A 27,605-nucleotide genomic window follows, 5' to 3' on the forward strand; every position below is an offset into this window, starting at 1 on the left:
GTGTTGATCTGCATCCTGCCACCATGTTCAGATTGATTTTCTGGTCTATAAGATTGGAAGCAAGTTGGTGAAGTTATAGCCTGGTAAACCAGCCCGTCACGTGAACTCACATTTCATTTGGTTCTGCGTGACGGTCTGGCCCCAACTCTTCACCCAGTCCTTAGCAGGGGCGGGAGCATGGGCGGGCGTAGTTGCCTTGACAGACAACTCCTTCAGCCAAAAAGCGTCGGATCCAATCAAACCCAAATCCACTCGGGAGAATGGCAAAAAACATGTTTTCCCCCGAGAAACTCCGCAGTTGCGGCGATACTCCTGTACTTGTTTAATTGTTGTTATTGAGTTTATTTCTGCAATAACTGCACTTTATGGCTGTTTAAACTAGACAAATGCTGACATTACTCCTCGAGATGGACAGGCAGGGAGGCGGCCATTATTGTTTTGTTAGCGCAGTGCTAGTGGCGTTCCTGATTGGCCAACTTGTGTTACCAACTTGCGCTGTCAATCACAGCGCAGTCGCTGATTGGCTCTTCCGCTTTGCAGCTTCTGCTTAAAGGAACACTCCGCCCATTTTCAACCAGCTTTGTATCATTAGAACATCAGTAGTATATCAGAAAACTAAACTGTTTTGAAGTCTGTCATTTAATTTGACAGTTATTGAGTGTTAAAGTGTGGACCAGTGACATCACTGGTCCACACTAACTCAAATTAATAACTCATTAACTCAAATCAACTCTCAATAACTGTCAAATTAAATGACAGACTTCAAAACAGTTTACAGTTTTCTGATATACTACTGATGTTCTAATGATACAAAGCAGGTTGAAAATGGGCGGAGTGTTCCTTTAACCCTCCCAGGCCTTGGGGCCAGACCATAGACTGTATAATAAAGCCAGACAGTCTTGCAGAACCAAATGAAATGTGAGTTCACGTGATGGGCTGGTTTACCAGGCTAGTGAAGTTATCCAATGCTGCCAAATTTGGCCATCAGATTACAAACAACCAAGACCACTGGTACAGGCAATAAGAGATACTGGGTCTGCTTGTCTTGGTCAATAGAAAAAGTCAAAAGCCAGGGCAAAGCCATTTCTGCTGAGACTCGAGTGACTGTGAACCATTCCGATATCACGCATGAATGAGCAGACGTGAACAGCGGTTACACCTCTCCGACAGCGGTAACGTTCACATCATCATACACACATATTTAAGATTCAAGATAATTTTAATACCCATTAGCCATCGTGAGTAATCATGTTACAAACGAGGAGTTTGTCTTTGTGCAGTATGCATCACATGACTCATTCATTGTGTATCACCAGTATTGCCAGACACAGCTAATGGTTTCCAGCCTAAAGACTGTTCAGAAAGCGCACACTAAACCGCCCAAACAAAATGCAGGTCTATGGACACAAGTGGCTCTGTAAACCTGTCCAAACCCATTTTTCTCCGCACAATGCAATCCAAACCAGTCCAAGTGGGCGCAAAACCCGCCAATCTGGCAACACTGTGTATCACAATAAATTGATTCATGTGATCAATGATGTCACAATATGATTCTAGTGTAAGAAAATAAATAAAATGTAATTATTACCCATGCAAAAGGTGTCAGGCAAAACAATGAAAGAATCATGGGCAATAATGGCAGGAGAACACAGGAGAGTATGGACTCCAATGTGAATCTTCAGATAAACCCTAAAACTTTTACTACCAACTGAGCAACTAAATGGTTTATGCTCTGAGTGGACTAACATGTATCTGCAAGCATTGTTCCCACAGGTTGAGCAACTGTAGGTTCGTGGACCCTCACGTCTCGAAAAATGTTGTTTTTATCAGTAAAATGTTTCATCACATGTATGTTTCAAAGGACTTTCAAGAGAATGGGCCTAACTAGACAATCACACAAAACAGAATTATATAATGAATACAAGTGGATAGAGACTGAGAACTGGGTTTACAACACGCACGCGCGCGCACACACACGCACACACACACAGAGAGCAATTAAGTGGCTACTCTCCTGTGTGGTATCTCATGTGTCTCTTCAAGTGTTCTTCACGACCAAAGGTTTTACCACAGACTGAGCAATTAAATGTTTTCTGTCCTGTGTGGACACTCATGTGTCTCTGTAAGTTTCTTTCATGACCAAAACCTTTACCACAGACTGAGCAATTAAATGGCTTTTCACCTGTGTGGATTATCATGTGTGACGTCACCTGTGCTTCATAACAAAAACCTTCGCCACAGACTGAGCAATTAAATGTTTTCTCTCCTGTGTGGACTCTCATGTGTCTCTTGAAGTTTCCCAGATGACCAAAACGTTTACCACAGACAGAGCAATTAAATGGTTTCTCACCTGTGTGGTCTGTCATGTGCACTTTCAAGTCTGCTTTTTGACTGAAACCTTTACCACAAAATGGGCAAGGAAATGGTTTATCTCCTGTGTGGACTGTCATGTGTCTCTTCAAGTGTTCTTCACGACCAAAACCTTTACTACAGACTGAGCAATTAAATGGTTTCTCTCCTGTGTGGACTCTCATGTGTCTCTTCAAGTGTTCTTCACGACCAAATTTTTTAGCACAGACCGAGCAATTAAATTGTTTCTCTACTGTGTGGACTCTCATGTGTATCAGCAGAATTCTCCTGCGGCCAAATCTTTTACCACAAACTGAGCAACTGAGTTTCTCCCTACGTACTTTTTTTTTCAGTGACTCTAAACCTGACTGAGGTTCACCAGTTTTCTTACAATCATCACTGTCTTCAGTCTTGGGTTCAAAAGAGTCTGAAGTTTTGCCAGCACTAGTTGGTTGTTGTAAATCACTAGTCGGATCCAAGTTCCTGGCTGGTTCTGATACTCCACAGTCCTCTCCATCAGCTTCTGTTTTCATCTGTTCAGTTGAGCTGCAGGCTTTACTCTCTGCCTCTCTGTTCTCCTCAGTTTGGCTTTGATGAAGCTGTGAGGACTGAGGTTTCTCTTCTTCATCATCATCATCATCTTCTTCACCCTTCACAGTGACAACAGTGATATCAGCCTCCTCAAGCCCTTGAAGCTGCTCCTCCCCCTGATTGATCCAGAGTTCCTCTTGTTCCTCTTTAATGCGTGGGGGCTCTGGGTCCTCCTGGGCCAGACTGGGGCTCCACTCCTGCTGCTCAGGGGGAACCTCTTCTTCATTGACCAACAGCTGCTGGATGTCTGAAGGTACACATTAAATACAGACATATTCACATTAAGGAAAACGACATGAAAATGTTTCCATTATTTCATAATGTTAATGGGGGAAATTATTGAGGTGTACCAAATACTGTCAGCTGTAGCTTGCTGCCCCTAACTCTGAATGACAAGATCTCCTGCCACTGACTCTCAGTTATGAAATACGTGTTTGAGTATTATAAAGCTATCTGGCCCAGTCATATCTAGAATGCCAATAGAATAAAATACATTGTCCAGCCAAGGCAGGAAATGTGTGATTGGTCTCACCCAGTTACGTAAGAACACAAACATGGATACAAAATAGGAACATCAAGACATCACATCACATAAATCAGTCGAAAGTGCATTCATAATCATGCCATGTGTACAGCCTACACTCACATATTTGCATTTGGGATAAAGAAAGAACCCTTGTAGATATTTTTCCTTGGCAGGGGTACTCTATAGCGCCCCCTGGAGGGGAAGACCTCAAACTCACAGTGGAGGGGATGTGTGTCATCATTGATGATTAGCAGGGCTTTCCTCTGTACAGCTGTGCTGTGTCGAGGTTATCTAATGGCTTTTGTTGGCGGCCAACTATCTTCTCTGCCATCTTGACAATACCCCCTTTTCACGGTGGCCATTTTGTGTCCCAAAGGCAGGATAAACACAGGTGTATCAAAACATTAATTAGGGTTTTTAACATCCAGTCCATTTTGGTGTTCCAGTGCTGGGGATTAGTGAGTTGGTTGCACCTGTGTTTATCCTGCCTCGTGAAAAGGGTCTATCCTGTTAACTTGTTTCTATTTGCTAAAGTCAGGTGCTCGTGCCAGACAGAGATATTTAAAACAAGGCCAGGTCGAAACCTGGCATAGGGCCGGTGTGCTCAGTAAAGTGCAGAACTCTGCCAAGGTGTAGAGTCATTTGTGTTCAGTCTAAAATTTTGGCCCCTTGAAACCAGATTAGAGGACCATTTACATTAAGATTAGACTGTTTTTCAGTCTTAACACATTAAGTGCCAGAGACGGACTAATTCGTCTTACATAATCCAGCGCTTAAGTGCCAAGGACGGACTAACTCGTCTTACATAAAGATTTTTTTTTTTTGACAGTGGGACATCAATCAACCGCTTTTACATCTTCGAGATCACTATTGGAGCAAGATAATGTGTATAATCTATTTTACCGACCCACTAAGTGTTGACAGTGCTCCCCCAGACGACCGAAATCAAAGAAAAAACTGCCGCGGGACCAAGCCGTTCAAGGAAATGCCGTGGCGATTTTACAGTAACAGACTTGTCTTGCCTGAGAGCGGCCGCGCACCGGCAGCAGCACACAGAGAGCGGAGAGCGATTTGCAAAATAGATCATAGGTGAAACACACTTTGAAACACCTCAGAAAGGCCAGAATCAACATCTGCCCATCGCCCACGCATTCCCCGGCCCATCTTGACTCGCACAAGGAGCGTCTGCACGCAGGCAAGCAGGCAGGCAGGCACACAGGCAGGCAGCAGCAAAAGCGCTTCTGACACGCCCGCTGTACAGCGGAGGGAGGAGGGAGGAGGGAGGAGGGAGGAGGGAGTTTGAATGAGAGGGGTGTTTCCTGTTGTTATGGAGGAAATTACTGTTCAAAACTATTGTTTAGAATGTCTGACGGTCTTACTGATGCCAAAAATGAATGGTTAAAGTGACTGTTTCACAAAAAGCCATTTATCTCTGAATAAATTTCCAGACGCTGAAACCATGCTGTACTCAACGGCTAATATCTACATAACTACTAACTCTGCAAACTAACTCTTTTAGACAGAGAAAGCACACATTCTATTAGTTATTTTTAGATGATTGGTGTTCATGAATTCTTAACAGAAAAGAATCCTCGGCTGTCTCTAAAATGAGCCAGAATCGTCAAAAACACCCCTGGCACAACTTACCTACAGGAATGAAAACATGGCTGGCATTCAATGTGTTAACCATCAATTTGCTGAGTGAGTGGCACTGCTCTTGCCCAGATGTAGCCATATAGGTAAAACACTAATATTTTCTGACTCACCTCCACCACCACCTGCTGATGTCTATATTATTTAACCATCTCATTCTCTTTAACAGTCCAACATTAAATCTATCAAATCAAATTAAAGCAAGAGCTTGTCCTCAAATAAAATGAATATAGTGCAATTCAAAATAAAATAGTAGAATAAATTAAATTCAAGTCACTTTCAGGAGGAATACCAAAAACCTTGTGCAATGTCAACTGAGTTTAGCAGCAGTCCAACATAAAATCATCATCTTACAGTACAATGTGTGCAATTTACAGTAACAGTGCTCTTAATTTTGGAGAAAGACAAAATGCTCCATGTACATAAGATGGTCACACACATGGACTGTACACACATCATCCAGACACAAGACTGTTAGTAGCATCCACACCCAACATGGGTCCATGTGAAAGGATGGGAATGCGCACTGGAAGCATGTGTGTGTTTGTGGCCATCCGTGCATGTGTTGATGTGTAATCGTGTGACAATAAAGACGGGCTTGTCCGTCTGAAATCGTGGAATCGACTGGAATGAGGCACGCGACATGTTTGGAAGAGTGTGCTGACGACGTCAAATGACGCTCCGCTGATGGGTAATGTGGCTAATATGTTAGCGGCTAACTGTTACTTGTCGTTACTTTACATGGCAGTAAAACGCCACCGAATGACCAAATTGATTTAACTTTTAACCATCTCGATTTCCACTTTCCATACGGACCGCCAGCATTGGTTAGTTTATAACGTGACTATATTTATAATGTTTATAACGTGCTCCAGCATCCGGTTTATACTATCAGTCTGAATAGAGCCAGGGGTTGGAGCTAATTGCGCAACACCAGAGTACGTTATAAACGTTATAAATTGTCACGACGTTAACAACTAACCAATGCTGGCGGTCCGTATGGAAAGTGGAAATTGAAATGGTTAAAAGTTAAATCAATTTGGTCATTCAGTGGCATTATACTGCCATGTAAAGTAACGACAAGTAACAGTTAGCCGCAAACATGAGCTACACTATTTTTATTTTGTGACGATTGGGGCGCGTCGAGGCACGTAGCGTGCGTCGACGTCATCGATTACGTCGACTCGCCGGGACAGCCCTAGTCCGAGGAGCAAACGATTAGTCACATTCACAGCTGCTTTACATTAGGACAAAAAAGACGATACATGTCAACTCCTCAAAAATCTAATCAATAAATTCCTAGTCGGATCGAGAGAGGCACCAGACGGTGAAATGTCCGACGACTGGCTCTTGTGGAACTCTCTGAACGAGCTAGCCACAATATTAGCCAGAGGTGCATTACCGCCACCTACCGGACTGGAAAGCGGAAAGACATTACATCGCCTGAATCCTCCGTGAATCCGTGCTAAAATGGTCTGGGCGACAGAGTGGAATGTAAGGGCCCTGCTGTGCATTCTGCACACCGGCCCCAACAAGGATGCTCGAGTCTCTACCAGGCTGGCATACACTTTTTCCAAAATGTGGGGACTGACAGGGAACCTTGTCTCTGACAAGCCTTTTTACAGATCAAATCAACATTGTCTGTGAAACTCAGTTCATCATCGTGTTCCCAGATACCTAAACAATTGACAGTTTCCACAGTTTGATCGCACAGCATCAGTAAAGAGAGAGTGTGTCTGCATGAGCTGGACTCACACCACTGTTCAAACTTGGAAACCTGAGCATAGGGGGCACGGTGGTGCAGTGGTAATCGCTGTCGCCTCACAGCTCCTGGGTTGGATTCCCAACTGGGACGCTGTGGGCGCTGACGGAGTGCGTGCCCGTCCGCATGTCCTCGAGTGCCCACCGCCCGGGTGGGTTCGTCAAAAGGGCCTTTCTGTGTGGAGTTTGCATGTTCTCCCCGTGCCCCCTGGGGGTTCCTTCATATAGGAACGCCACACCAAAACATGCAATATCCTGGTTGCTGAAGTGGTGCCTCCTCTGGTCGTTAGGGGCGCCTGTTCGGAGGGAGGGGAACTCGTTGGAATAGCGTGATCCTACCACGTGCTATGTCCTACCGGTGAAGCTTCTCCTGTCAGGTGAAGAGAAGCGGCTGGCTACTGCCCATGTCTCGGAGGAAGCATGGAGCCAGTTTCGGCTCTCCCCAGATCGGCAGGGGGTGGAGCAGCAACCAGGATAAATAAATTAAAATTAGCACTAATGGGGGATAAAAAATCTGGGAAAAAATATATATTTAGGAAACCTGAGCATAGTAAACAGAGACATCATCATTTTTGTGAAAAAGTCCCACTAAAGCCATGTCATCAGCATATTTAAATAACCTAAAATTGCTGTTATGTAGGCCTAGTGTCATTTCATTAGTGTACACAGAGAAAAAATAATGGGGGTAAAACGCAGCCCTGCCCTGTGTTTAGTACATGGACTTGCATCATATTAAAAATCAACAAATAAAATCTGTGCGTAGGTATTAGCCTTTTGTAGGTGATTGGTGACCATGCATGTTAACCATAGAGAGCGTGGCGTCCTCAGTCCCTCTGCAGGCTTTATAGGCAAACTGTAATGGTGCTATGGATGAGGTGAGGTGTTTACTAACAACGCTCTCCATGCACTTAGCCAGTACAGAGGTTAAAGCTGCCTTCACATGATAAGTGAAGTGATCTTGTCTTCTCTAGAGGTAGGGTAGAGGACCGGGTAGAGGACCAGGTAGAGCGGAGAAAGGTCAGCCGGTAACTACGTCAAAGTTTAAACAATTGGAACTTTGAGCGCAGTGCAAGGTGGCAAATTCGAACGGTGTAAGGTAGCGCTGCCGCATAGTTGGGAGGCACCGCTCTCCCCATAGAAAAACAATGGCACAGTGGGCGCAGAGCTGTTGTACCGTGGATCATGTGTGGGGGGCTTAAGGCTATAGGGTGGACATCATTTAATTCTTCAGACCCTGACTTTTTGGGTACTGGTCTAATCGTCAATGCCTTTATTAGGTACAGGGTACAGGTGTATAATAAAAACTGGAATAGCTTGGTTAAAACTGACCTAAGCTGGGTGGAACACGTTTTCAAAACCCGTCTACATAGGCCATCGGGTCCAGGTGCTTTGTGGGGCTTAATCCGAGAGAGGGAGGTGCCAACCGCCTCCTCGGAGCTGGATTGGTATGTTGGTGCAAATGCGTTGCTCTTATCTTTACTGCCTGGGGTGTCAAAGTGGTTAAGTTAATTTACAAAGGAGATGTCCATCGAGTAATCCTCTTGTCTTTTGGGCATTCTACCCATCATTCTGTTAAGTCCCTCACATGCTTGTCTGGGGTTCTCTGTGCAGAATCGGTTCTCCACTTTGTCCTTAAAATCAATTGTCGCTTTTTGTATCTTGGCCCTGAGCTCTTTTTTTTGTCCTCGACACCTTCAGTGTCGCCCCTAAGAAATGCCACCTTTTTGTCATTAAGGCATTGTTTCAGGTCTTTTGACAGGGCTTGCTATTAGGGAATACTTTGACTTCCTTGATGTTGATTACAGATTCCTCACAGAATTGTATATATAATTGTTAAGTAGAATGTCTGTGGTCCCACTAAAACCATATAACATCCACAATGATCACTATAGCAATATTTTTGGTTTGAAATCAGAGACGGTTTTGGATGTAGACAACAAAACATTTTCAACCTAACAACATAGTTCTAAAAAGGAAGAGCGGGCTAATTATGTAGCTCACTGCAGTGATGGTGTTGCTTGCAGAGGAAATGATTACAGAACTCCAGGAACCCGGCACTTTTTGAAAAAGGCCACCCTCTATAACACGTGTCAAACTCAAGGCCCGGGGGCCAAATCCGGCCTGGCACCTCATTTTATGTGGCCCGCCAGAGCTAGCAAAGAATACAATTTGCGCAATTCAATTAATTCTTCACAATACGGCTAAAAATAGCTATTGTTAAATTGAATACTAGTTGTAGGCTAGTTGTCTGTTTGCCATTGTTTTCCCTACAATTGTGCTTTCAGAGCTAGTTATTAAAGTGATAATATGGAAGATTTCAGTTTTCTTGTCTCTACCTATGGCCATGAGCAGTAATTGCAGATGAGATCCACACAGTGGCGCATATGTGACGTGAAGGGTTTTTTCTTCTTCTTCTTAGTACATTCAAGTAGGCCAGTGGGGGCAGTAATGCAACGCTTGGACGCCAACCATGCCCACATCTCAAAAGAAGAAGTTGGTCTGCGGTAGTTAGCAGAGCTATAGAGAGCCGCAGGGATGACGTATTTTTGTAGTCGGAACGCGGAAGTCCCGGACTTCATGGTACTTCACTGTTTCTGCCTATGGGATTTTTGAATGGGTTTTTGGCGCGATGCTTCAAATAAGGTCTCTGGGCAACGCAAGCGTAATCAAATGCGAACCAGTGTTCAGCGGGATAATCTTCTCACATGAGGACCACTTTCATGAGTTTTAAAGCGTAAATGCGAGCCCTAGAAGTAAAAAGCTTGTGCTAAGCTAATCCAGAACTACACACAGTGTCGCATAGGCTTCCACGTCACGTCACCACTCAACCTGGAGTGTTGTTAACCCTTCAGCCGGAGGCGGAACTTGCCATCTTCGGCTGCTCTGAATCTTCTCTGCTCCTTCCTGCTGCTGTGCAGCAGTCTCTGATGCAGGGGACGACCGTCGCCAAGAGACTCATCCTAAGGGAGTGGAAGACCCCCTCCCCACCTTCTTTTCAGCTATGGCTGTCAGGCATGGTTTCTGTTATACGTATGGAGAGACTCAGGTTCCTGAGGACCAATTCACTTTTCTACTCAGTTTTCTACTATCTGGGACCCATTTATGGCGTACTTGCGAGGTTAGGGGCAACGGGTAACTCACCCAACTGATATCTCGTTTATTCCTCACACTGGATTCTATATATCATGGTAGCACCTCACTACGATGTTGTAATGTTGATATGTGTATGCTTTTTCTTTCTTTTCCTTTCCTGTGACTGAGCTTGTGTGTCTTTGTTTTTTGTTTTGTTCTTGTGTGTCTTTATTGCATATATATAAAAAAAAAAAAAAAAAAAAAAAAAAAAACTGGAGTATTGTTGATGTGTGCGCTGCTGTGCACTGATTACCCCGGGCTGAACCAGGTGAGGGAAAGATAATTTCTGTGTTCGTCCTTTGAAGTGATGACGTTGTTGACGTATAATATCCCCGTCGACACAACAGTGTAGTCTCATTTAGCCGTTTGCTAGCTAGCCGCCCTTTTAACGGCACGTAAAAGCTTCAAAACTCATAAAAGTGGTCCTCATGTGTGAAGATTATCCTGGTGAACACTGGTTCGCGTTTGAATAAGCTTGCGTTAACCACAGACCTTATTTGAAGCATCGCGCAAAAAACCCATTCAAAAATCCCATAGGCGAAAACAGTGAAGAACCGGGAGTGTTAGCATCAATGTTTTCCGGACTCATTCCTGCGGCTCTGTATATAATAGAAGAGTTGCAACATCTCATTCACTCCAATGGACCAGTTTTTTGATTAAGCAGCGCTGTCGGGTTGCAGCAGAATGGACAATTTGTGATGTACTTTTGAAAGGGTCAGATGTTTAAAGAATCAAATTGTATATTATCAGCTTTATTTTATGCATTAAAACGTAGCATGAGAGCCCTTCCTGGCTATACCACCGCTACGTGACTCACGCATTTTGGACTTCCGTTGGCCCACTCTCTCTTCTATATTACTCTGGTAGGACGTTGACAGTGTTGCCAGATTGGGTCATTTTCCTTGCGCCATTTTGTGTGCGTTCTGGCAGTCTGTGGATGGGAAACCATCACCTGCATCTGGCAACACTGGTAGTCAAACTTGTTCCTACTCCGCCTACCCCCTCCCTGCCGGACAATTCTGCTGGGTGAGGCGAAACACGTCAAGAAATGTGCGCCGCTTGTGATATCTTTGGTTTTTTTTGTTTGGGGGGCGGGGAAAGTGTCGCCACAGACACAAGCTCATAAATGTTGCAATACAGAGAGATGCAAGGGCTTTCATCAATGGGCATTCATCAATGGACATTTACAACCGGCCCTTTGAGGGCAACCATAATGCTACTCTCTCACTTGCCAGACAATCTCCGTTTCGCACTGTACCCACGCAGGATAGTCTGGCTGCTCTTACTCTCACTCTGGTCTAGCAGGGGAAAAGGCTCTGTTATCTTTACAACCCTCCACCGAAAGTACCAAGCAGGCCTGCTTTGTTGTACAATCAAAATCTTTGTCAAAACTTGCCATTTTCAGCGTGTAGCAATGCTAGGTCGCTAGCTAGCGGTGTTGTTTCACAGCGACGGAGGCATTTGAGAGTGACAAAGGGAAGGGAAAGGGAGCGGAAAGGGATTTCCCTTCCGCTGCCGACTGAAATGGTCGGCACCAATGGCGCGTGATTTCTAACCCCACATAGGATAAGCAATAACCACACCCTGTGGCACCGGGATTGGCCAGGAGCAACACTGGAGGGCACACAGCCCAGCGATTTCATGAACCAACTGAATAGCTCTTGAGAACGGACAGCGATTTCGAGAGCGGACATTGACAGCGGACATTGAAATGAATTATGGTATTAAGGTGTAGTAGCCGTACTGTACCGCACTGTAGCTGCTACCATTACGTATGTCTAACGTTTAATTGTATGTTTAATAAGGAATATGCTATTTGCACCCGTATGTCAAATACGTCGAATTTAAAACGCAGAGTTTAATTGTATGTTTAATAAGGAATATGCTATTTGCACCTATATGTCAAAATGTTTAAGCACGGCTAAAGTATGCACAGGACATGTGCACCTATGTGCAGTGAATATGCCACTGTCTCTGACTTGTCTTATCACTATACTGCCTTATTGCTTGTTGTGTCTCTTGTTGTTTTTGCACTCATATGCCTACATTTGTACTATGTTGTAAACGGAGCCCACAGCACAAGAATTTCACACGTGATACTTGTACCATGGAGTGACAATAAAAATCTTGAATCTTGAATCTTGGTCACCTACCTTCCTTAGCATAGTAATAATAATAATAAGCATAATAATTGTAATCTACACAATGTACACAATCTACAAAAACATGCAATAATATAAACAGTGTTGTGTTCACGTTCATAGCTCATATAATATAATGTATCATATCGTTAATTTCAAGCTCAATTCTTACCCAGAGAAAAGGTACAGCACTGAAAATTAGGGGTGCTCCGATCCGGCTAAGCCACGATCCGATCCGATTACGATTCCTGGGGTCACGATCCGATTCCAGAATCGATTCTCGATTCCAACGATTCTCGATTCCAGAATCTAGAATCGATTCTCAATTATGTAGTTTTATATTGCAATAACACACAAAGGTAAATCTTTAAAAAAGGTAAAGACAAAAAATGACAAATGTATTAATGCTGAAGTTCAAATTCAACTTCTGAAGTATTACAGTCAGGGCCTAAATTCATCTTGCAAACTAGGGGGGAATTCCCCCCTTATGTTCTTCAGATAAGATGGATTTATAGGCTGGGGTGGATCTGTAGACTTTGAGAAGGATTTATAGATTTTGGGGGGAATACATTAACCAGAGTTCTTAAGTGCAAGAGGTGGTGGCACCCAGGGCCGCTGGAAGTCATTTTAAGCAGGGGGTGCTGGGAGGAAGGGACTCTCGGTGGGGCCCGCTAGGGCCCCGCCGAAAAAAAATTGGGCGTTTTTTTTTACATTTTTTTGCCATATTTAGAGGAATATCTCATTTTAAATCAACATTAGGATACTGTTGTGATGTAATTATTCAGTATTTTCTCCTTTTCTCACTCATTCAGAGCAAAGAGGGAGATATATAGCATAATGATAATGCTCTATATCTCCCTATTTGCTCTGAATGCACCAGTTAACATGACACAGACTTAACATGATAGAAATATTATCAGCAAACTTAATGACTAGACTAATTATTCTGATCTGAATGGCATATATCAAGAAACATTGACTCCTCTCTTTGCTGTATAGTGGGAGGTGCATTTTTGAGTAGGCTATTAAAATAGCATGTCAAGTTCACATTTCTTTATTGCCAGATTAAACAATTCGTATTGGTTGTTGGTTGGTTCAACACAACATGTGCATGCATGCATGCGCGCTTCTTCTTCTTCTCTAGCCAAGCATGTAACTTCCTTGATTGTTATTGTTGATAATTCTATTTAAATAGGCTACATTTTCATTTCCCGAAACATTCTTAAACAAGAAAGGAACATAGTGCACTGCAAAATATTTTTAATTACATTTGTAAAAAAAAAAAAAAAAAAAAAAAATTTTTTTTTTTTTTTTTTTTTTTGAAAAAATCTAGGGGGTGCTGCAGCACCTGCAGCACCCCTACTTCCCGCGGGCCTGGTGGCACCGTGGCAGTACAGTACACAAATGACATGAACATTTGGACACTTATTCAGCCGGTATCTTGCATGTTGCGTTCAGGTGCACTGTAAAAAAAAATTATTTTTTTTACAATACAAAGAAGAATCGATTCTTGGGAGTTTGGAATCAATCCAGGAATCGTGGCATTAAGAATCGCGATCCTTTCAGAATCGATTTTTTGGAGCACCCCTACTGAAAATGTAACAAGCAATAGTTTTTTAAACATCTTTATTTTAAAAGATGAAAAACCCCAGGTGCTTTAGTCCCAAGCTTCAATGCTCCTGGCCAATCCCGGCGCCACAGGGCGTGGTTATTGCTTATCCTATGTGCGAATAGAAATCACACACCAATGGAAGAGCTTAGACCTGCAGCCTGCTTCCAGGCAGTCAGACTACTAACTGGCAGACTCCGGGCCAGATCTGGACCCAGTGACAGTGCTGTCCTGACTAGGTATGTGCTGGTTCCCGGTTTCAACGTCTGCCAGTTTGAAAAAGTCACAGTTCCAAAATCACTCATATTTTCTGCAATACCATTCTGACGGTAATAATAATAATAATAATAATAATAATTATAATAATAATAATAACAATACCAATAACAATAATAATAATAATAATGTATTCACATATCTTAAATGTTACAGGTAAGCAGATAGGTGCAAACGAGATATATGGTATGTGGACCATATTTAGAGTTAACCAGGACGAGACAGGAAGTGGGAGGAGTGGATTTTCCTTCAGAGTAAAAGCATAGATTGAGTGAGAGCCTTTGTGTGCAACACTTTAGGATCCAGAACATTTTATCTGCCGTGGGATTATCGGGTCATAAGCTGCCAGCTGTGCACAACACCGGGTGCAGCTGATCAGTCATTTGAATTGAATGTTTGCTATTTCAGAAGTTATTTGAAAAAGAGGAAGCCCCCCCCACACACATTGCCGTTTGCATCAAACTTTGCTAATTTGCGATACTTCAAAATGCACATCAAAACACGAAACACGACTATACAGAGAGCGAGAGAGAGAAAGAGAATGGAGAGACTCACCTTTCTTCATCTTGGGTTTGTTCTTGGATGGCTTCTTCTTGGAGCGGTTGCTGCAGCTGTTGGATTTCTCTGAGACCGAGACGCTGTTCATGCTGCCGTTGTCAAAATCGTTGTCCACGTCAGGCTCGACCTCCTCCCTCTGAGCGTGTGCACATGCGCGCGCGCACACACACACACACACACACACACACACACACACACACGAGACAGAGAATTTCCAGTGATTAGGAAGAGTGGATTCAAATGCATGCTTTCATAAATCGAGAGGAGACAGAGCGACGGAGTCAGAGGTCGATACCGATGAGCATTTCCTCTTGCTGTTGAAGCCTCCCAGTTTGATTTTGAGCGGAGCCACTTTGTTGGTCTCGGCGTTGATCTTCTCTGCTGGTGGTTTGATCTTCTCTGCTGGTGGTTTGATCTTCTCTGCTGGTGGTTTGATCTTCTCTGCTGGTGGTTTGGCCGCCGGCTTGGACTTCTTGTGGGTGTCGGGCCCTGAAGACACAAAACAGAAGAAAGGCAGAGGGGTCAGTACGGCACAAAGGAAAACAAACAAATCAACAGACAGAGATCTTGTCCGGGGTTAGGCCTTCTCCCTCATGGCTGGTGAGTTTGTGAACTCCAACTCCAGCGGCCAAAAGACAGGTTCCCTGGGATATATTGTATTAAACAAAATGTCCTTTCGTTGTATTTATTCCAGTTTTCACCAGGTAAAGCACGAACGTTTCAGCCTAACGGCCTTCTTCAGCGTGTTGCTGTGTCAGGCGGAAATGATGTTTAAATACAGTGAGACCGGAAGTCCATCCAATAAATGAAAAATCTAAATTCAGTTACAGTATATAAAGAATTAAAGAACCAAGCAATGCACAACACACAAGTTCCATTATCAAAGAAAAACAAAATGTCTACATACAACAATGTATGCATTTATAAATAACACTAGTTTGGTCAGCCCCACTGTGTGGGAGAGCAGAACCAGGCCTAGGTAGAGGCCCTGCTGTGTTCAAAGTGACAGGTAGGGGGGAGTAAGTCAGGTCTGGACTACAGATAGATACAAAACAAAAAACAAAATACAATAGACATTTTCTTTTAAAGAATTATGCTTAAATAATTGCACATGTTTCCACTATAATGGCCTAGAAAGAGGTCCTGCTGTGTTGTGGTAACAGACAGGAGAGATTAAGCTAGGGCTGGAATGCATATTAATAAGTACATTAAAAATAGACAATAAAAATATATAGAGAATTGCAGATTCAAAGAAAGCAGCCTAATAACAGTTCCTCATTAAGTCCTTTCGGATGCTCTGTCTGAAGAGTGTGAATCCAAAAGGCCTCTCTTTGTAGCAAGGCCCCATCTCTGTCCCCACCCCTTTTCAATGGACTGACAGTTTCTATGCCCTGGAACCTCAGGGTGCAAACATCATGTCCCATAGCGTTGAAATGTCTCGCTACAGACGATTTTTCATCCTTATTACGAATTTTACTTTTGTGCTCGGAGATGCGGGTTTTGAGTTCTCTACGAGTTTTCCCCACGTAAACATTTGAACAAGGACACTTTAACAAGTACACGACAAATTTAGATCTACAAGAAATTCTACTTTTAATGTTTTCTTGCCAGAGTGTGGGTGAGTGAAGGATTCACCTCTGATCATCGCATTACACTGCAGACAGCATGAACAAGGAAAATTACCATTAGGCAAATTGGATAAAGAATGTGTAGGGCGTGTATAACAATCTGCCCTGACTAAAATGTCTCTCAGGTTACGAGCCCGCTTCTGAGCAAAAATGGGGGGCTGACCAAACTAGTGTTATTTATAAATGCATACATTGTTGTATGTAGACATTTTGTTTGTCTTTGATAATGGAACTTGTGTGTTGTGCATTGCTTGGTTCTTTAATTCTTTATATACTGTAACTGAATTTTGATTTTTTGTTTATTGAATGGACTTCCGGTCTCATTGTATTTAAACGTCATTTCCGCCTGACACAGCAACACGCTGAAGAAGGCCGTTAGGCTGAAACGTTCGTGCTGTACCTGGTGAAAACTGGAATAAATACAACGAAAGGACATTTTGTGTGCTGGCTCTCCTTCTCCTTCAAAGTATTCTCCTGTGCCGTGCACCGAAACTTTAAAAACACCGGTGAGTGTGCTCGCTACTGGCTGATTGCCAGGTTGTTTGAATATATTGTATTAAAAACAGCCATTTCATAGCGGGTGAAATTTCATACCGATTGGTGAAAGTTTGGGAGTCACTTGCTTGAAATAAAGTGATAGCCAAACCTTGTATCATTTGCTTTTTGTTTACCACACAGGAGAAAAAAGTGTTGTACAGCACAACTAAATAGGGTAGGGTGACATGAAATGAATAGTCAGCTCCCTATGTCTCACACTGACTTTGCACTGAATATGAGGTGTTGTGTTGTATGTACTAGTTGTCCATTTGTCTCGTGGTGCACCAGAAAGGCATTCAGGTACAGTTACTGGACAGTGATTGAAGTGATTGCAAAGTGCTAAAAAGAGGGATTACTGGGCACAATTCATGTAGGGCTTATTTTGTCCAACTCAAACTTTTTTTGGGGACCTGGGATCAATGATCAAAATCATTTTCAGGGAAGCCTCCAGTTTCTCGTTGTTCTCAAATGAGGGATATCATTCATTTGATACCATTAACCGAGGGAGGTAATTACAGACTACCAAGCTGGGGATTTCCTATTCTGAACGAAATGCAGCCTAAAAGACTCAGTTCTTCCTCGCCATACCTTTGCCTTCTTTGGTCTTGGCCTGGCGGAGGGGCTGCACAGCGTGCAGTTGGGGCTTGGCCTGGGCTGGCGGGGCCACTGAGGTGGCCGGAGAGACCTCGGACACCATGTTGTCGACGGTGGCCGGCACATGGGCGGTGGCCAGGGCGGCGGTGGCCAGGGCGGCCGCGGCGCCCCTCAGGGGGTTGTTTGTGCTGAACTCGCGCCACTTAGCCCCCAGAACCATCATCATATTGGACACAGCGATCTTGGGGTTCTTGGATGCGATGAGCGGCCTGGAGGAGAGGCAAGATGAAAGACATGGAACTGAGATACGGACGTGCCTGGTATTGACAAATAAAATCCAATTCGGGGACAACGGATGGAAATTAGCCTCGTGCTAAATCCGGCAATTTTTACACTTTTACTATGTTCCAGGTTTTACTATCTGTTCTGTGGTTTCTGTGTTCATTAATTTTGCACTGTCCCGTCCAAATAAACGAATAAAATAAATAAATAAGTAAAATCTCACTCCCAAAGCTCGCCCAAAAAGTAGGAAAGAAACTGTTAAGCTTCAGCACAACTGGGGAGATTTCTAGAAAAGTAGTGTAATGGCGCTAACAAAAAGTGAGATTTAAGACACAACATTTAACCATACTTAACTTACTTATTAGCTTCCAGGTATATTAGCCAGTTGTTTTAGTTGCATCTTGGGGATTTTTCTGGTGTATTAGTACGTGTTGGCATGCCTCTACCTACCTGACGTATTGGCTGAAGGCCTTGTAGTTGGTCAGAGAGCGGTAGTCTTCCTCTGTGAAGATGTGGTCGATGTCCTTCATGCCCCAGTCCTCCAGCAGCTGGGATGACGTCTTGGGCTCCTGCAAGAAACAAAACAACAGCAACAACAACAACAGGCTTCATTAATGACACAGGGACATGTGAAAGCATAAATATAAAATGGTGAATGTCAAGACAACAAACTAGGGCTGGCTGTTTAATTGTGGGATTCACCAGCTGCAGTGGCTGCAGTCCAGACAACAAAAAAGGTAACTATCTCCTCTCCTCTGTTCTTTTACTTGACTCTTTGTGCACAAAAACATGCATTAATATAACAGAGACAACTAGAAGGAGCTCAGAAGTGTAGACCTCCATCAACGCTAAACTGAAATAGAATTCTCCAACTTTCAGAGCTGCAGCCTCGGTAAGTTTTTATGTTTGACAATTCTTGTCAAAAATGTCTCAAAAACAGGCAGTAAAGGGTTAACTTGGGGCTAACTTGGGGGTATGTGAATGTGAAATAGCAGCAGGGTCCTCAATTGGCTCTGAGAAGCCATTTACAAATGAGGTGCTAAACCCCAGAAACTTGTCTGAGCTGGAAATACTGACTGCAGTAAACACATTGATGGGAGTCTTTCCCTCTCTAAATACCTTAAATTGTGTTTATTGGGATAATGTAGAAAATGATTGTTCAAACAAATCTATGTTGAATGTATTTATTTATTCCTAAAACCACAGATGAATGATTAGTCAACTATGATGCACAGTGTCAACTTTTGGTTTTAATCGACTAGTCTGTGAAACGGCCTACTTTCAACTGGTTTCATACGAGATTGCAACTGCACATACTGAAGCAAACCCGCTCAGTGTTCCCATGGAAAACCAATGAATGCAAAACAAGAGCAACTGCAAAAGAATATACACATCTGCTTTCGATAAGTTGGTCATTCAATATTTCTTAAAATATTGAAGATCCAAAAAATGCTACGAAGTCCTTGTCTAAGGTCTTCAGTTACCAGCTATCCTTCAAAATGCATTTATTTTTTATGTAACCAATCATTTTGTCAGATAAGCCATCCATCTCTGATATGATGGCTATGATGCAGTTTGTTTGACATATTTCTGTAGAATTGATCTGGTTGTCTATAGGAAGCACTCAATTGATTGTGAATATGATATTTTGGGGGAAACAATGAATACTTCAATTTTGGGGAATTTTGGCAAGTTAAAGACACCGATTACCAGCAGAAATACCGGCTTTGGGCAGTTTCAAGCCAGAAATCGCTCAATCGGCCTTCAAATGGCGATATCACTCTAGCCCACAGACATACTTCTACTCTTCCTCCTCACCAAGCTGTCATCATCATCATCGTCTTCCTCAGGCTCTGGGACTTTCCTCTTGGATGCGGAGGAGCCTGCGCTGCCGGCACTGCTCCTCTTCTTGTCCTTACCGCTGCTGGCTCTCTTCTTCTTCTTGTGCCTGGGAGTATAGTCGCTGCCCTCACTGTCAGAGCGCTGGGCGGGGCCACCATCCTCCGCATCCTTGCCCTCACCAATGTCCATGGGCTCCGGAGAGCTGACAGCCAGCTCCTGAAATGAGCGGGGAGAGACGTCAGCAGAGCAAAAATAACAAACTCAAGATATGATGGAGGCAAAGAGGGATTTATCTGCAGGATTCAACAAAAGAAAAACTTTAAATATTAAAAGATAAGATGAACGGGTTCAGATCTAATTCGTTCCTACAAAATATAAAACTGAGCCAAATGGCAGTCAACTGCCAGTCAAAGTGAATTGAGATAGCTCAGGTTCCAAAATAAAACAAATGTATTTAGGAAAAAGGGACATAGTAAAGGCACAAATTGGACAGGTCTGATAAGTCTAAATGGTTGCCTGGGTCCAGACCTTCGAATCCGCTCACTCCAGTTTTGAAATGGGGCGTATATTATATCTTAAGTCCATGTCGAGACTCTCGAGTCCCCAGTGTTCGAGTCTGAGTCCAAATCCAAGTCAGCAAAGAAGAGTCCAAGTCGAGTTGAGTCCCCATTACATGAGTGTGAATCCACATGTAGTGTCTGCCCTTGCACAAAATTGAATAATGTCACAGTATTGATTTAGCTATCAATAGCTTATGCCAAATTAGGGTATATTACAAAAAATGAACGAACAAAATTAAAAATGTCTTTATCAAATAAGGCCAAGTCCTTGTCTCCAACTTCCGACCTGAATGCTCAAGTTAATGTCCAAGTCTGAGTCATCAATGCTCAAGTCCAAGTCAATCATGTCCTGAAATGCAGTCCATTCCTGAAAATGTGTCCACTATCCAGGACACGGCCTTTTTCAGATTCATTTATTTAAAGAATGGGACATTGCACATTAATGAACAGTACAGCCGTACAGTAAACATGCCAGGTTATAGCCCAAGGGCTAGTTTCCACCTGTAGTCCCATGGCAGGTTGATGTAATCTTGAAAAAGAAAAAAATTAATAGTACAAAAGGCCTGGTAAGGACTAAGGAGTTGACAATTCAGTTTGATTTCAGGCTATCTAAATGGGGGATAAAACATCTCAAATGAAACAGTAGGGGGTTCTGTGTAAGACAGGAGGTTTTTGGGGTATTAAAATGAAAATGTTACACACTACACTGACATGATGATAGCAAGAATAGTTGACTTGTTTGGTCATAGAAACCATTAAAACTCGCAAAGTGTTATTAAAATTGGACTTTGTGGCTGCTTTTCCTACATGAGCAGACTAGAATAGTTAGCTGCCCTTTTCCTCGTCTGGGAAGCTAACGTTGGCTGTGTGGGTTAATCCTCTGCTCCAGTCAGCCCAACAGCTGGACTACTGGTTATGTGTAAACGGAATGGATACACTCTTCCCAAACAAAGACATTTGGAAGTTAGAAGTGGTTTCAATTCCAGGCCCTTACAAGATTCAATAAAGCCAAGTGTCTGGTGACAGATTTATTTATTTATTTTGGCCTAAAATGACATCGTCCCAGCAATAAAAGCGATCTTATTGATCGCTATTAAGCATCAGAAAGATCTAGTGAATATAATCACAGGCATTTTAAGAGAACGGAATTTACAATGAATATTAACGTTAGGCATCGCGATGTTAACGTGGCTGCTAACTTGTCCAGTAACGTTAGCCTAATCACTTACTTGCCTGTTAACGTTCAGTAAATCCACCAATTTGGTGTGGCATAATCCACTAACATGCTTTAATACACATGTTAATTTGATTAAGATGTGCTGATAATACAATTTCATTCTTTAAAGTCTTACCCTTTCAAAGTACATCACACTGTTTTGTTCTGCAGCTAACTTCCGGACATCTTCTTCTTCTTGGCAAACATTGGTGCATTACCGCCACCAATTGGTATGGAGTGTGGATCAGAATGTAGTATTGCAAAAGGAAAAACAACCACCTCATATCCTCTCAATCAAATTAGTTGTAGGCTACTCAAATAGGAATCGATAACACTTATCCTCTGAGTTATTGTGTGGAGACTATCTATTAGGGCTAAATTAGGCCAAAGTGCACTTTCTCTGAGGTCTTGAATCAGTTGCCTATTTCTAACAGTGTAGTATTACATGCTCGACTGTTTCTTCTTGCCCACAGTGGCATCTGCCTATATAGGCTATGTTTGTGAATAGTGAACTGTTTAATCCAATGTGTCCAAACTTCAGTCTATTGAAATACCTCAAGTTCTATTGCCTTCTGTGCCTTCTGTTTCAATTACAGGGGCAGAATAATTTCAAGCTGGAACAAAACAGTGTTTTGGGTGGATCAGTTTGTATACAGAAATATACTGTATATATATATATATATATATATATATATATATATATATATATATATATATATATATATATATATATATATATATATAAATACTGAGGCACACTTGTGTATTAAAAAAAAGGTTAATTTATTAAAGAAGTGACCGGATGGTTTGTTTCCATATATTCTATACATATGTGCTATAGGAGAGGAGAGGACAGAGAGAGACAGCGCGAGTGAGCATTAACCAAGGATCCCAGCATAGGACTTTTAGCATTTGCCTTTTAACAGTTTCACTTTAGTAGAACAGTTTCATTTCTTCAGCAGGCATGCTTCAATAGGAGTTCAGGCAGCACCACCTTGTTCCATTAAAAAAACAAGTCCATAAATCCAAGTTTAAGTTTGTCATTGAATGCACCAGGAAACACAGTGGATCCCAGGGCAAAATGTATGCCGCTTTGTGGAAATATTCTACAAAAGTATATACTGTAACTTGCAGACAATTCCATCAAAAATTCTTAGTTTTGTTGTTCTGCACAAGCAGACATTTCCCCAAGAAAGAAAATGTTGTGTTCTCAACATCAAGGAAAATGCAGTTTGACAGAAGGGTTATGTGGACAGAAATGTTCCCCCACCTTCTAAAATGATGAAAAAAAGTAGATGTTTAATGGAAATACAAGAGCATGAGTCAAGTTTGACAGTTGTAGGATTAGATTTTTTTAGGGGGGGTGGGGGGGGGGTTTAGGACAATTTCAATTTTGGCAGAATTACATAAAAGTAAATGATTATTTACTGGGGAATTCAAATAATACTGTGAAGGGCGTACAAAGCTCATGATTTTTGTATGTGGCTATTTTAATTTGTACAAATGAAAATTATGTTTCTATGGACACTCCACCTTCAATCCCATTTAAAACCAATTATATCATTTCAAAAATGGGTTAGGAAGTCAATGAGAAACTCAGTGTTTTTATGTAAAAGTAGACTTTCACTTTGAAATCCACCCTTCCCAGACACACATTTTTGTCTGTTTTAGGGGGGCAAAGAAGATCTTTAAGGTGAGATAGCAGGTTAACAGTATATGCCACATATAAGTCTGCATAATATTATATGAAAGCTGGGAACCTTAACATTAATTTGAGATGCAGCTCAGCACTGTCAAGTTTTTCTGGTCATAAATCTGTAATAAACATTGTGTTTTGGTTAGGCATCTATTCAAATGTTGAAAGTTTAGAGTGTATTGGACTTAGAACATTATGATGAGAAGTATATAAAGGCCATCCACTTGCTCAATTATGTCTCACAAGTTGCAGTGATTTTTGGGTTGATGATACCATTTGTTACACAGATCTGGTACAAGATCGAACCATTTTGACCACTCCAGAATTGATAAAAAAAAATATCCATCCAAAATATCACATTAAGACACCAAGACCTTGAGGAACACCATAGGAAAGGTGTCAAAAACCTTTGGAGATTTCTGGAAGAATTGCACTTTTCAGCTATTTTTATTTTTCATTGGGTGGTGAGCACTTCTGTTGAGGAAATTGCTCAGAAAACCCCTTATTGGCAATATACCTAGGAAAGCCATACATTTCCTGAATGCCCTAGGTGTCTAGTTTGTGGTTGTAAAGTTTCATGAGGATGTGATTATCCAAGAGGTCACAATAGGTCATTTTGTACAGTGAGGTGAGGTCAAGTTTAAAAAATGTTCTCACTACAATGAAATTACTACTATGGGGACTAACATCACAAGAGTCTCAGCTTTCCAGTCAGACCCAATTGATGCAATTCCAATACTGTTTGTGGACCCCAGTATGCAGAAATATTCAAATAGAATAGGCAAAATAACATTTATACTGCATGCAAAAAACGACATGGTTTTTGCCAAAAACTGCATGGGAATAGCACAAAGTGGGCAAGTCTGTAAAGGGGAGACTTGTGAGTACCCATAGAAGCCATTCTGATTGAGATATCTTGAGGTGAGAGGTCAAGGGATCCCTCTGAAAATGGCTATGCCAGTTTTGCCCTCACCCAAATTTGGCCCAAACTTGTAGCGTTATCTAGCCCCCTTCCCAAAAAGCTAGCATGACATGGTTGGTACTTGGTACGAATGAATGCCTTAGCTTCTAGTTTCATATGATAGCAGTATCTTTTATAGCTATAAAAAATTACCCAACTATAGCCTCTGTCCACAGCGCATTTAAGATGTTCTAAAATATTTCAATAATCAAGTCTCCTCCAATGGTTTACATGTTGGGAGAGATGGCTCATATGGCCAAAATTGACTACGGTAATTATACTCTTAAACTATTTAAAGATTTTATTTTGTTAAAACACAATCCAACTTTCTTGTTTATGTCTTGAAGGCATATGAACAGATACTGGACGAGAAAGACCACAGCGAAAAAATACAAACAATAAACTCAATAAAATTCTTTACATCAACCAAAATTCAGTCAAGCAGTCATCTGAGTCTGGAGAGCTTGCTCCATGGTCCAGAAGCTCTAAAATTCTTAACTGTTGATAACGGTTTCTCATTTCTATTAACAACCAAGACCATTGGTAAGACACTGGTAGGAAACAAAACTATTCTATAAAAAATAAATCATCAAATCATCTAACTTAAGATATTTATAGAAGGATGTAAACAAAGCAGAAGGGCAGCTTATGGTGGACGCTTTGACTGTACAATATGAGCTCTAAGGGGAATCGAATTGGAGTGTGTGTTACTCAGAATCCTCTGTAAGATTTTCAATCTCAAAACTTGTATTGAACTGCAACAAACTGTTTTTCTAAGCGGGGGGGGGGGGGGGGTTCATGAGAGGTAGGGTTAGACCGATATATTGGTTTGCCAATATTGTCCTTTAAATATATTGGATATCAGCCAATCAGTGTCGTCTATCTTTGATGGAGGTTCCTCCGAGCACAGCTACAGAAAAACACACAAAAATGTAATTTAACTTTTCAATTGTGTTTTCTAACAATTAAAGGCAGTAATGAGAGTTTTCCCTCCATTGAAAAGGTGGACCTGCCCATTAAAAATAATACAGTTTTCATGAGAATGTAAGCTGTCAGGAATGCAATTTCAGAAACTTTTCCACCCTGAAAAATACAATTCTGGGGGAAACACTGAAAACCACCTTTTTGGAATTTATTACGTCCACCACCGGATTTGGCCAGGAGGTAATGTTTTTACGAGTTTGTTTGTTTATCAGCAGGATCTCTCAAAAAGATGTTAATGGATTTCCACAAAACGTTGCAGAAAAGCAGGTCATGGTCCCACTTAGAACTGATCAACTTTCCACGCCCACTGTCCAAAAGGAGGTGTGGAAACGGGCGTGGCCAATCGCAAAGAGGCACCTAGTTCCAAATGGATTCAAGGAACACCATAGAACTTTGTCGAAAGGTTGGTCATGGGCCAAGGACAAACTGATTATCTTTCCACGGCCACTGGCAAAAAGGGGTGTGGCAATGGCCGTGGTCAATCACAAAAAGGTGCCTAACTTCCATACGGATTCACGTAACAGCACAAAATCTTGCCGAAAAGTTGGTGGACGTATGCACTCTACAGAGTGCAGTATTTTGTGTGTGGAAATTAAACAAAATATTGGCTTTCTGCAGCTTTAATCCAAAGGATATCATTATCCGCCTTCTAAAACCCATATCGGTCGAACCCTTGTGTGTGTTTGACATGTAAAGATGTATACATATACACATACATACATTTGTGCATCTATGTACAAAGATGTGTGTGTAAGCGTGTGTTAACTTGGGACTAGTAATTTGGCAACTGGGCAGAGAGAAAAAAAAGAATTCTGTTATTTCATTCAGTTCAAAATAAGAGCAGACAGCAACTTTTGACTATACTGTTTCACACTTTCCATCATTGTTGCTGTGCTGCATGTGAAGCAGTCCATTTGGGTTTTCTAATCTTCAAGTCACAAGGTCTGAACAGTTTATGCTACTGGACTGTCTTTTATGGTGTTCGCCGTCACACACCATCACACTGTTTATTCGTCTGCATTGCCATTCGGCGGGGTTTTGGACTCTTGGTTGTGATGTCATCACTTGGCGACCGCCTCTAGTTCTGTCCTCCAAGGCATAACATCATCTCCACGTGAAAGCGCTTTTCTGTCCGCTGTGATATCACGAGTCATGACCGCACACTGTGATGGCGTACCCCGTCATGGAAGCTCCGTCTGTCGGTGGTGTCCATCGCTCTGCCGGTGTCAGATGTTTGACAATCGCCGCCCCCTGGTGGTGCCCAGCGAGGCTCGCAGCTTCGGGTCTCTGGCCCTGTAAGGGAGTTGGAAAGAGAAATTACAACAAATATTCCTGCAAGCTAGCCATCTTCCAAATGCATTTTTATCTCAAATTTCTCATTCATAATGATGAAGTACCCTTACCAACCAAATTCTAAGTCTTCAGTCATGTTCTATGCTGGCTGGAATTGAATGGGAGTGAATGAGCCCGAAAGCTACTGAAAAACTGATTCCTTAATTGTGATGCATGCATGTAAAAAGAAAAGCAAAAAACGGCAAAAGTTAACAATAAAGGGACGGAAAATCTAAAAAGTGATGAAGAGGGAAGCCACTTTATAAAGCAAAAAACATTTATTTAATGCCTTAAAACAGTGGCTCTCAAAGTGTGTGTGTGTGTGTGTGTGTGTGTGTGTGTGTGTGTTGGCTGGTCCCCAGCCAAAAGGGGAATCATTTATTTTCACTATAATTCCATCCATAAGTGACACACTGACAGCATGTATGACTATTTTGGTCACAGGTGTCATACACTTTCTGTAATAAAACAGCGAAAAGCAAAAATCTTCAAAAAAAGATGGGACAAAATCTTTTCAAATGGTGGTCTGTGGTCTAATTTGTGTCAGTTCGGGGTCCTTGATGTCCAAAAGTTTGAGAACCACTGCCTTAAAATACACATCGTGTACAGTGTTTTATACCTATATGCATTATACCCCATTATTTTCCACTTTAGGTTTGGTAAATCAAAGAATCAGGGCCTGAAATACATTTTTCACAATGGGGTGCGGTGGGGGGTTGGATACTACAAGTGCAAATGGATGTTTAAACTTGACAATTACTGATATGATATTAAGTATAGTGATAAGTACCGTATCGATAAGCAGTATCCGTATCAATAAAATTCCAACAAGACCCATCCCTGCATTAACCTGACGCTGCCAGATGGACGGTTTAGCTCCACATTATGTTTCACTAAACCAGTCGATCTGGGAATGCAGTAACCCGACCCGCTGACGGAGGCGGGCACTTTTTCCAAGCTACTTGGCAGGTGATTGGATCTGTCTATCACCGCTGGTGCGTGTTAACTTCAACCAATCAGATCGCCGAAGGTGCCTGTGCCTGATCTCCGTGGTATTCATTGATTGAGTCCTCACCGTCCTCATCGTCGTAAAGTCACCTTCGAAGCATGAAGTTAGATTATAACGAACTAGTTGTGTGGCTTAGCCTTCCCAAATGTTGAGGTGTTTTTAGAATTGAATACATAGAATTGGGAACGTTACATTCAATTTCATTCAGACTGCCTGTCACTTCCGCGGCAGCAGCCATGTTGACGAGTGAAAAGAACTACAAAGACCATGTACCCACTACTTGCCCAGACGAGCCTGAGCCCGCCTAAGGCTGCCGCTGATTCGTCGAGCCGGCATGGTTCGGCCAAACATCTTAACTGCCTGTGCAT

General features: G+C 42.2%; 2 protein-coding genes across 2 annotated transcripts in view; both read right to left on the reverse strand.

Moving 5' to 3' along the window:
- Window positions 1-1,244: 1,244 nt before the first annotated feature.
- Window positions 1,245-26,109, reverse strand: LOC310773181 (uncharacterized protein; the record flags this gene model as incomplete). Its single annotated transcript, XM_083633088.1, has 7 exons — window positions 1,245-3,187; window positions 14,594-14,732; window positions 14,892-15,085; window positions 17,350-17,624; window positions 18,088-18,206; window positions 19,456-19,695; window positions 26,074-26,109. 7 exons carry the CDS (start codon window positions 26,107-26,109, stop codon window positions 2,007-2,009), a joined length of 2,184 nt encoding a protein of 727 aa, XP_083489214.1. The 3' UTR covers window positions 1,245-2,006.
- Window positions 23,424-27,605, reverse strand: part of tubgcp3 (tubulin gamma complex component 3) — a 49,097-nt gene continuing 44,915 nt past the window's right edge. Inside the window, exon 23 of the mRNA XM_083633856.1 lies at window positions 23,424-26,189. Within this exon, the coding sequence (XP_083489982.1) occupies window positions 26,123-26,189 (67 nt within the window). The 3' untranslated portion in view covers window positions 23,424-26,122. The remainder of the gene's footprint in view (window positions 26,190-27,605) is intronic.

Source organism: Poromitra crassiceps (genome assembly GCF_964638095.1).
Source record: "Poromitra crassiceps genome assembly, chromosome: 3".
Taxonomy (NCBI): domain Eukaryota; kingdom Metazoa; phylum Chordata; class Actinopteri; order Beryciformes; family Melamphaidae; genus Poromitra; species Poromitra crassiceps.